We start from the raw sequence: 11239 nt of genomic DNA, 5'->3' as shown, positions 1-11239 counted from the left end.
TAATAAACGTTATACTGCCACACCGCTGCCTTCTCCAACCTGTTGTTACAAAACGATAAAAGGCTCATTTGATATCCGATTCTCATTTCATATGTTGCTCAGCAGACACAGCATCAGGAGCTTTCCCCGAACCTACGTTTCAGAAAATAATTATTTTATGAATCTTATTGAGAAAAAATGCACACTCGACAGTTTCAGGTGCGTTTACTCTTTAGTTTAAAGCAGTGTGAGGAGTGACGGGTCATTTAATGCAGTTTTCTGTGAGTCAAATACAGGAGAAAAAAAAGAGGATTCCCAATAATAATCTTTACACAACTTTATTTTCCCAATGTACCAATACCATGTAAATAAAAAGAACAATATGGAAGTAGTGACGAAAAGGAGGAACAACACAAAGCACAGTAACGCTTACAAAAAAAACGTACAAAAGGAGTTTCTGGCTCATTTGCCAACAAAGTTGGCATCAAGTTTTTGTTTTAAGTTTGGTGTAAAAAACGATGTACCATGTTTATAATATGCACCAAAATGATTACCGGCAGGACACAAACTGTGCAATAACAGCTGTTTCTAGTCTAATTGTATATAGCACTTCTGTAAAAGCCATCACTGTCAAACTATTCTGAAAAAAACAAACTGTTGCCAGAAATGATTAATTTTTCCATAGATAGAATAGAAATCGAGTATTAAATAAACATCTTCAAACTTATAACATGAATAACGTGAAATTCTCCATTCAGGACAAAAATATACTCAGACTTCACATCTATTCTAGGAAAATAGTGCACAGCAATGGATTAGATAAGAGTGTAGTAAAGGATAATACCAAAGATACACCTATTTTTATTATTATACAAAATGTCCATATATTAAAATATAGCGCAACCGTCTGCAAACCTCAGCTGCCTCTCTCTCACATCTGAAAGCACTCTGATTAGGATTTCTGACAGTCCAGCTATCGTCAAACACAAATCTTCTCTCTGTACAATAATGTAAAACTGGAAAAGAAGTGTAGAGGCGCACCGTATTGCTCTGATCAGTCCCCGACTCTCAGCCAGTCACACCTCCTCCACTCAGGGTTCAGCAGGCGTTTAACCAGGTTTGCATCGACAGCGTCCTGGAACGCACGTTTTGGTGCTTGGCGTTTGCAGCGGTGAATTCCTCGGACCCGTCGCCTCACACACCTGATTGTCCCGGTCAGTGATTGCTCAAACACATGAACAGGTCAGCTGGCTGCTGCCGATAGATTCATTCTGCACCTTTAAACAGTCTTACTGATTAGCATAAGATCTCAGGAATCTTGGAAATGTTATCGACATCTTATCATCCTATTTCAGAATGGTGCACACGCTGCACTGCAAAAGTTAATCCAGTTTGATGATTTTTCTTTTGTTAAAATCACTTACCTGCCACATATCTGTGAATAATAAAAACAACTGCAATCTAGAAGAAGAAATGCGTCCATACTGGCTTATATACAGTCCACATTCACAATGTGCAGTTAAACCAAATCCCCCAAAACATAACCTTTCATTCTCGAGATGTTAGCATTAAATACTAAATAGTTTCAGTTACTATGTTCCCTTAAAAAAAACGATGTAAAAGGCAGTTAAACAAATACAATACAGTACAAAATACTACATCACTGATTGCAAATAACACCAGCAGGAGTCAAGAAAAAACCCTCAGATTTGTCAGATGTGCACTTCAAGTCAGTCCCTAACATTCCTCCATCACTGTGTGCAAACTGAACGTCTTGCCAAAACAGTTTGAGGCTGGCGTTCAGGGACAGTGACGCAGTGATGTCACTCCGTCACTGTGGGTGTGCTTTGTGCTTGTGCGGTGGTCAGATCTGAAGGAGGCCTGGCAGTCAGTCACCTGGTGGTCAGTGGGGGGGGTCACATGCAGTTGGCCACGTTGCTGGAGCCCTGGCCGACGTCTCTGATCTGACTGACGTGAGACGAGCAGACCGCCACCCCCGCCCCGGCCCGGCAGTGAGACACGGAGCCCACCAGCTCCCACCTGGACAGAGTAATCGGAAGACATGCCGACAGTCCTGACATTAAAGAGGTGTTCTTTAATCTAGCTCTATAACTGGGTCATTGTGGCAAATAAAAGTTAATTATACTGTTTTTCAGGAAGTGTCATCCCATTTGAATGCTCAGGTGACATCATTCAGGAGACTTAACACATCTTTCACCTCAAGTATCTGCTTGGTGGCCTTAACATTGTTCTAATGTGCAGTATGCCTATATCAGGGTTTGTGTTATTTGTTTGTATTTCCAGTTGTTTGTTTCTAAATGAGCATCGCAAAGCCATAAGTTACATTTTAACTGTCGTTGTTTGTGTTTTCTTTTCATGCACTGGTCTCCCTCAGCTATTGTATTATCTAGGTTATTATGCAGGGTGATGCTAACCTTGGCTGATGGGGCACCTACACTTTATTCTGATTGGTTATTGGAGATGATTGATAACACCAAATCGATATATTATCTATAATTAAAGAAATAGCACCTCCTCCTCACCTGTTCATTCGAGGCTCAAAGGCCTCCACCGTGTTCAGGTAGATGTTCCCGTTATGCCCCCCGACTGCGAACACTCTTCCCATCACAGTGGCGACCCCGACCCCCCCCCGCGGGGTGGTCAGCTCGGACACGTACTCCCAGCGGTGCATTCGTGGGTCAAAGCGCTCGACAGAACTCAGCGGTGAATTGTCATCGAAACCACCTTCAGGAAATACGAGGAAGACAATTATTAAAAAATCCCAAAACTTTTGTGAAAAAGCTCAAATGGATGGTTTTAAATCACACGAAAAAAATAACAAAGTGGCAAACAAAACGTTTAGGTGCAACAACGATGAAGTTGTTTATAGTGCAGGCACGGGATAAGATGATTTCAGCTACTGTCCAGGCACGACGCCTCAACAGATGTTTTAATGGACCTTGAATAACTCTTCAAACTCCAGTGGTACAATAAAAATCAAATCCTCACACTCTGTTAATGAGTCTCCAGCTGGTTTTACAAAACATGAACTTTTGCCTTCCTGATTCACGCATTTGTGTATATAATTGTAGGGTGTGTATCTAGGAGGCATGTGACTTTGGTTTATAGAAAAACTCCAGTCACAGCAGTTCAAGCAGATGTAGACAGAATACATCTGGAACTACAATGTGTGGTAACAACAATATCTGGCTAGTGATCAGTTCTGCTTTTGTTACGGGCATTTGGAGTTCATCTTTATGTATTCTTCTCACCCACTACGTAGAGGCAGCCGTTCAGCTTGCTGACTCCGTTTCCCGCCCGGCGTTGGCCCATCTCGCTGACCTCGGTCCACTTGTTGAGGTGGGGGTTGAACCGCTCCACGCTGGACAGTGACGCCACGCCATCGTTGCCTCCCACTGCGTACATAAAACTCTGGCACAAGATGGAAATATGAGTGTTAGTACAGACATTACAACTTTTGACTTTTCAAGGACAGTCAAGCCGAGGGTCAGTATGCACGATAAGCTGCGCACATATAAACACACGTATATGTTCTCTGACAGACAACACTGAGGGCACAGAATCTCACAATGAATGTTTCTCAAGCCATCACGTGACACATGGCAGGGTATTCTGCCTCAGTCACTTCACAGTGAATACAAGCCGTAGTAATGAAAACGCCTCTTTACTTTGTAAAGGTCCAAGAGTGAGTGCTTGTGAAGTGCTACTTAATGAACAAAACTTTGGTCAACATATAAGATACAGTTATGAGGTTCATTTGAATTCCACGGACCGTATTCTTTATTCTTTAGGTCACAACTCACTCACTTTAAGCACCTTTTGCAAACCCTTTAGAAAGCAGTAAAGTCCAGAGGAGAGATGATATATCTTTCGCAGCTGATGGCCCTTCTTTGCGGTCTTACCCCCAACGCCACGGATCCCACTCCTCCTCTGGGCGTGTTCATCGGAGCCACAGCGCTCCAGCAGTCGCCCTCGATGTCGTAACGCTCCACATCGTTGAAGCAGGAGTTGTCGTCCAGCCCTCCGATAGCGTAGATAGGACCACCGAGCGCTGCCAGGGCTATACCCCTCCTGAGAAACACACCTGACCTTGCTCAAAGCTGTATTTCTGCTTGGTACCCAAATACTCTTAGTACACTAAATGCATACGGTACATAGCAGTTGGAAAAAGGAACATTTTCAGAGTCAACCGGATGAGAGAAAATAGGATTTAGAGATCAACAGGAGGGTTTTGAAGAGGTCAAGCTGTGAGTGTAAAGAAAAGTACACATTCTAGGCTTTATGTATTTAAATATATTACATATTTTCAATGACTTTGTCCAATGAAGTGGATTTGGCCACCCATATTATCCTACTCATTTGGTCAGTCAAATAGTGTCATTATTAAGGCGGAGAATTGCAACAATATAGAGATGATTATCTTCTTTAGACTCTTTTGAAACCGAAAAATAAAGCACCTAAAACTGGAGATTGTAAATATCACTGCTACCAAGTACCAGAACATTCATTTGTATATACAAAGGTTTTGTTTTTCTTAACCAAACTGCAGCCCAAAATGGCGTTTTAGATGCATCCTCTGGAGTTTCTTTTGTGTTCAGAATGTAAATGGGAGAAGAAATGGTCAGAAAGGACCGCACATTGTAGCGTCTGCGTACCTCTTGGTGTTCATGGAGGCTTTCATCATCCACTTGTTGGTGAGGGGGTCAAACATCTCCATGTTGCCCAAGTGTTCGGTACCATCATGGCCCCCGACAGCATACACCTTGCCTAAAGAAACAGACAGTAATAAAAGAAGGAAGTTAAGTCTAAATGATCATGTGACCTGACCATGGATAATGCTTTCATTCGGTAAGTTCAAAAGGTCAACTGGATTCACTTAAGTGTGTTTTCCAGATTCCCCATAAACCTTTTTCTTTGCAAATTAGGGCTAGCATTTATAGAGGATATTCTTAAAACCTTAAATGTCAGGGTAAAGCAGTAGACAAAGTATAAAACACACACTCAATTGCCAGTTTATGTAAATAATAAAGACACTTTTGAATAATGCAACACAGCAACACAAACTGCATCCTCCAAAATGATCATGACGTTGAATCAATAACTCTCCACAACAGATTCAACAAAACGGAAATATCTTTTCATTTCATTTCAAACCTTTATTTATACAGATAAATCCCATTGAGATCATTGATCTCTTTTTCAAGGGAGACCTGCTCAAGTAGTTCCACATCTTAACCTTTACTAAGGTGGAATTGAATGAAAGACTGTTGTATTAGACGGCATTAGTTTCAGATAGGTGTCCTGATGAACTGGCAGTGATAATGTTGTAATGTTGCTCTGTGCTCTTTCTAAACCCAGCTGCTCCTTCTTTCTGCAGCTTTCTGATACGTCACCGCTCTTACCTCCTACAGATATGACACCCACGTGACGCCGTCTGCTGTTCATTTCAGGACCAAAGAACCAGCTGTTTTTGGTGATGGAGTAACACTCGATGCTGCGAAATGGGTCACCAGAACCCCCCCGGCCCCCCACACAGAACAAAACCCCTGAGGGGAAAAAGGGAAATAACAGAATGTTGATAAAGGGAAAGCACATCATACTTAAAGCCCAAAGAACCTCAGAATAAACACTTTTTTAAACTTTAAAAAAGACAACAAATTATGAAAAAACTGAAATTATATACGTTTTTGGAATTGTGCTTTTGTTATGAAAACAAGACTAAGCGTGTAACAACACAAACGCACAGACAGGCATTTGGTTTTATGAATGTGTTTTTTCAAAGATGATAAGAAAAAGTGCTGATTGTTGCTAGAAAAGCCATAAAATCAGTTGATCAAAACCAAACACCAGCATCATATAAGCATCACCTGCAGTGTGTTTCCGGGGAATGGTACGGACTGTATACTCAAAGTCCAGCACCACCTTGTTGCTAAGGTGCAGGTGGTAGTTCCTGGCTTCGTCCATCAGGTCGCGACAGCTCAGGTTCCCTTTAATCATCCCGTCCTTAGACACTGACCCCGTCAGGAACTCTACAGGGAGCAGGGGGAGGCGCACCTGCAGGAGAGGCCAGCGTGCACTTGTTATTGTGGGTGTAAAAGTGATTGAATAAAGCTTAAAGAACACATATGTAACACTCATTCTACAGAGTTATGTCACTAAACAATTAGATAACCAGTAAACTAGGCCACAAAGTCACACACTTTCAAACACATCACTTTTGGTTGTATAACACATTTAAGAAAAACACAGCATTGATTTACTTAAAGGTCTCCTATTATACAATTTGAAGGCATATATTATAGGTCTCATATATATAAAAAACATGTCTATGTAGTGTTTTGCTCAAAATACCAAACAGATCACCCGTTCTAGCCATGCCTCACAACCCTCTATTTCAGCCCTGTTAGAGAACTGCTGATTCCGGAAAAAAGTACAGGTTAGCTCTGAGTGTTAGCGATGCTTGCTAATGTAAACATAGACCATATTACTTCCAAAACGTCACGCATTGTTTCTGATAGCGACGTTGGTGTAAAGCCAGCTCACATTTCCGATATTACGTCAGATCGGCAACAAATCTGGATCAGCTCCGTTGTACCCCCGTTTTAAGAGATGTGGGTACGGAGGAAAAGAGAGAGGGTTTTATTTTCTGACACTTTGTGGGTCTACTGACACACCGGGATTTATGTATAAGACATTGAAAAGTGCCTTTTGCATGATAGGAGACGTTTAAAGTAAACTAAGCTAAACCCCAGCCTTTGATGACTTTAAGTGTTGCGCTCTCTGACCTGAGACATGATCTGTTCCAGCCAGTCCTCGTGGTGCTGCGGGTTAGCCTTCAGCCATTTCACGGCTGCGTTGTACACCTGTGTTTCTGAATGAATGTTGAGTTCGCTAGAGGACAACAAGGTGCGCAAGTGCTTGGGAGACACGCAGGTGAAGTCCTCGCACTCCGTCACCTCAGTGAAGTGTTCGCAGGCGTAGCGGTCGGCCATGTCCATCAGGTCCACACGATTGTGGCTCTCAGCGAAGGTACGTACCGCCAGGCAGTTCGTGGGGTGAAAGTGGGCCTTCATGTACTCACAGCAGGCTCTCGCCACCAATTCCACCTGAGATAAAGCAAATAAACGGAAATAGGATTAACAGATGATGTATTACCTGAAAGCAAAAAGTCAGAGACCCTTAATTCATGCAAAATAAGGAGGACAACGTGCATAAAAGCTTGGTGTTGTTGATTGTTTGTGTTTACCTGAAGGATGCAGGCAGCATACAGCAGAGGTTGAACATTGTCCACAGTTAATGTGAGCTTTGAGGAGTAAGCGAAATGCACCAGGTCCTGGATGGCGTCACCATCAAAGTCCTTGATCTCTATGAGGTTCTGCTTAGCCTCGGACATCTCTGACAGGAACATGGCCCTGAGGGAAGAAATGACCACAAAGTTTCAAATATTTTTGAATTCAGCTAAAGAAGTTTTTATATTTAGAACACTGTCATCATCTCCATCTACACAAAAGAACAACAAAACCACGTTCATGTGTTTTCACCGATATGAAACGGATATAATAAAAGACACAGGATCCAAGGACCTGTGGGAACCCAAATGTCAATATACCAGAACGAACACAGCAATTTTATCTAAGCATCTTTATATAAATGTTACATGAAATCAATTTTAAGATTAAATATCCAGCACCAAGGTAAACAAATATATATTCAAAAAATAGAACATAAAGATGTCCCATACCTGAAGTAAGGGATCACACAAGCCAGCACTAGCTTGTGGCATGGTATCAGCCTACTGCCAACCTACAAAGAGACACAAAACACATGTTTAAAAAAACAGGGGGAAAAATACAGAATATTGTGGTTTTGGCAGCGAATAAGGGATTTAAAAAAAATAAGATTAACATGAATTTCTGATTAATTATTCTATACAACTTTTTTTAATCGCAACCTTTAACATGGCAATACTGACAAACTTGTAAGACAAACAAATCTCCCACTTTACTTGAGTCAGATTGAGTGACCTACCTTCAGCGTGACGTCACAGAGCTCTCCGACTTCATAGAAATGTCTGAGGGAGTTATGGAAATCTTTCCAGGCCTCATGAGCCTCGAAGATAAACGACCCATCCGGCTCACAGTCTGCTTTCGGTGCCTTGATCGCAGGACGCTTCTCTTTGGGCTTCACCTGCTTGATATGGTCTGGCACCACATCCCCTGGTGCCATAGCTGGCTACAGGTAACAACACCTATAGGACAGAGAGGATTACATTATTAATGACAAATCAACTGTGATATTCAATTGTTTCTTCCAGCACGTCAGTGGTGAAGATTGTTGCCTATCACCACAGTTTTTCCCGCAAAAAACTCATAAATTGAACAATACATTGAATATTGATTTATGAAACCAAATACCCAATTGATAGGCTGTGAAGGAAATGATAAACAATAGATCATCGGCCCGTTCTCAGCTAAAGGCAGGCCAAATGTTCACTGCATGATGTAAGAATACCTTGCAATATGAAATAGAAACCACAACTCGGTGCAAATAACCTTCTGCAGATTTCCATGGAGGAAACAAAAGCGGAATCGGTGGCGGGGGACACTGCCTGCCAGCTGAGCAAGTTCAGTCAGTATTACTCTCCCTTTCAGTGTCACTTCCCCTTCAACTCATTCCTTCAACAGAGGCTAAAGACAATACATAAAACATGCAGATTCCTCTAAGCTTACAGGCAGAGAACAACTGTGCAATCGAACCCATAACAATTCCTACCTATTGATGAAGCTGATGAAAAATCTCCACAGCTGATACTTTCAGAGAGAAACTGAAGCAGACAGCCCGAGGCCAGAGCTCCACCCACATCTTTCAGATGATGCCGTCTCTCTGTTAAGCTATGTCTCTGACACTGAATAGACAGTGTATCGCCCCCTCATCACTAGTCCTCTCAGCTATAAGAGCAGAAACATCAAGTCACATCATATGCACTAGTGATCAAAGGCTCTCTATCTCCACTTCTGATAGGCTTCATCTATGCAAGCACACGTAGGGACTTTGTAATATTCCCTTAACTCAATGACAGTCAGGACTTTCATATCCTTAAGATGATAACATTGTCAAGTTGTATTATTTATGAGGAGTGAGATATTCAATAATTTAAAAAGGCAGAGATGTATTTCAGAACTCTGCTGAACTGAAAAAACAAACGTGGTGACAGCAACCTATTTTTAAATGCGTACATATGATTTCAATGCATCTGCATACAAAAGGGACTTCCATTAAGCAACCAAAGAACCCATTAGATAGACATGTGTAGAAAACCTCTATGCACTCATGACACCAAGAACACATAGTCTGATCACAGTATAGTGACAGTAACTACACAATTATTTGAGCTTTCATCTGAATGTACATTTGTTGTAATATTTCCTTTTAAGATATTGAGGCAGATTGTGAAAAGGAATGATAATTGTCAAGCAGACTTATTGAAACGCAGAAGGCAGGACAAATATTGCACATCTACAGTATGTATTTCTTCAGATTACACATCACACATGCACGTTTTTACTATTGTATCTATACCTAAGAAGTAGATACTGTTTTTGCCATCCAAACATGGTGCAACGCTAATCCCAAATCTCCAACTAAGTATTCAAGTGTGGAGCAGCAGAGTACTTCAATCTTGTACTTAAGTCAAAGTCAAACTATCAGAGGGTAAGTAAACTCTGTCACAAGTTAAAATCCTGCAATTAAAATGTTACTCATGTAAAAGTACAAAAGTATCAGCATCAAAATGAAGTACTCATTATTCTGATTGGCCCATACCAGAATAATACATATGACATGTTTTGATTATTATTATTATTGATGCATTGAAGTGCTATTAAAACTGGTAAAGGTGCAGCTAGTTTGAATGACTGGATAATGCAGGGTAGCTTGTGAATGTTACTCCAGGTGTAAACAAAGTCGTGTTGAATATATTTCACATCATTAAACAAATTCTGAAAAGTAACTAAAGGTATTAAATTAAGGTTATGGCGTAAAACACACCATTTACCTGTGAATTATAGGGGGATAGAAGTACACAGTATCAACACATGACATTGAAATACAAGAGAGTACAGTACAGTACTTCAGTAAATCTACTTCGTTACTTTACACCACTGGTGTGCACGACACTTTTTCTAGTACGTGCCCGAATGTATGTCACAAAGATAGTGTCCAACTACTCCTGGACACTATAATAAAGAGAATATTTAAAGCAAGCAACCATTTAGGATAAAACACCACGTATAACGTTACTGCAAATATCACACACACCTAGCCAGTTCAATGTAAACTATCACGAGCAGCATCTTGAGTCAGAATCATGCACACTTCTCGGGTGTGATACCAAAGCATGCTCATATTGATCGCAGTCATGTTAACACATAACTATTGGTATAACAATTGACAAAAGCTGGATTCAGAATCTAAAACACAAACAGTTATTAGTTTGTTTGACCAGCTCGGGTTATAAGGGGTTATGTTAGGTAATGTTGCCGCATACGTACCGTGTTCACATCCTATAGTTAAAGTTGGACCACATGGAAGTGTGTCTCTCTCTGAAACCAGGAAAAATAGCTACCCGACTCTAATAAGTGCGATAAAGCTATCTATAGACTATCAATTACGGTTTTATCGTTAACGGTTGGCTTGTTTGCTAACGGCAACTAGCAAACAGTTAGCTTCCGCGTAGAGCTAATGTTAGCATGCAGGGGGCGGAAGGGATAACGCCGTGAGTTTACCGATAATATTAAATTTAGAATACCACAAATGAGTATAAGACATTGGACAATGGTTGAGCTATTTCAAAAATATTTAATTTAGATACCTCATGTCGCAGCAAGAATTAAGACGCCGGCTTCATTGAGCGGAATGTTTTTTATTTTTGGCACGTTTGTTGTGATTCCAGGTGCTTCATGGGAATTGTAGTTTTAAGTATTCAACGCCAGCTGAAGGAACGTAATGAAACCTTTATATACAGTCTATGAATGAAACCCTGCCAAATATGGCTTTTCCGCGAAAAAAGGATGGTTCTGCAAATGACTTTTTCATTATGATTCTCAATATTGTATTGCATTGCAGTAAAGGGCTTCAATATACAATGCTGGTTGAAAGCAACAAGATTTAAGTAAATGTATTTTTGTTTCAAAATCTTTAAAATGTGATACCTTAAAATATCAAATTGCTTCACATTTAT

General features: G+C 40.8%; 1 protein-coding gene across 3 annotated transcripts; it reads right to left on the bottom strand.

Moving 5' to 3' along the window:
• Positions 1-298: 298 nt before the first annotated feature.
• On the bottom strand, positions 299-10971 carry klhl8 (kelch-like family member 8). Of its 3 annotated transcripts, none has more exons than XM_034224138.1 (12): positions 10871-10971; positions 8029-8248; positions 7742-7803; positions 7247-7412; positions 6786-7106; positions 5868-6054; positions 5403-5546; positions 4656-4767; positions 3903-4071; positions 3252-3411; positions 2523-2724; positions 299-2019 (listed from the first exon to the last, which is right to left on the bottom strand). In XM_034224138.1, the coding sequence occupies exons 2-12, from the start codon at positions 8224-8226 to the stop codon at positions 1896-1898; spliced, it is 1845 nt and encodes a 614-aa protein (XP_034080029.1). In that variant the 5' UTR covers positions 8227-8248; positions 10871-10971; the 3' UTR covers positions 299-1895. The 3 variants fall into 3 exon arrangements, with proteins under 3 accessions (XP_034080029.1, XP_034080030.1, XP_034080031.1); XM_034224139.1 differs by having other exon boundaries at positions 10551-10945; XM_034224140.1 differs by lacking the exon at positions 10871-10971 and adding an exon at positions 8773-8904.
• Positions 10972-11239: the final 268 nt, after the last annotated feature.

The sequence above is a fragment of the Gymnodraco acuticeps genome, unplaced genomic scaffold (assembly GCF_902827175.1).
Source record: "Gymnodraco acuticeps unplaced genomic scaffold, fGymAcu1.1, whole genome shotgun sequence".
NCBI classification, from domain to species: Eukaryota; Metazoa; Chordata; class Actinopteri; order Perciformes; family Bathydraconidae; genus Gymnodraco; species Gymnodraco acuticeps.
Note: the sequence above shows the minus strand (reverse complement) of the source record. Positions and strands in the feature narration are given on the sequence as shown.

Excerpts from the sequence above, each read along its gene's own strand:
- klhl8 (XM_034224138.1), bottom strand. The coding sequence starts at position 8,226 with ATGGCACCAGGGGATGTGGTGCCAGACCATATCAAGCAGGTGAAGCCC. Across the intron at positions 5,547-5,867 it reads TCCCCGGAAACACACTGCAG|GGGTTTTGTTCTGTGTGGGG; the intron begins GTGATGCTTATA and ends TTTTCCCCTCAG. Across the intron at positions 3,412-3,902 it reads TGGGATCCGTGGCGTTGGGG|AGTTTTATGTACGCAGTGGG; the intron begins GTAAGACCGCAA and ends ATCTTGTGCCAG.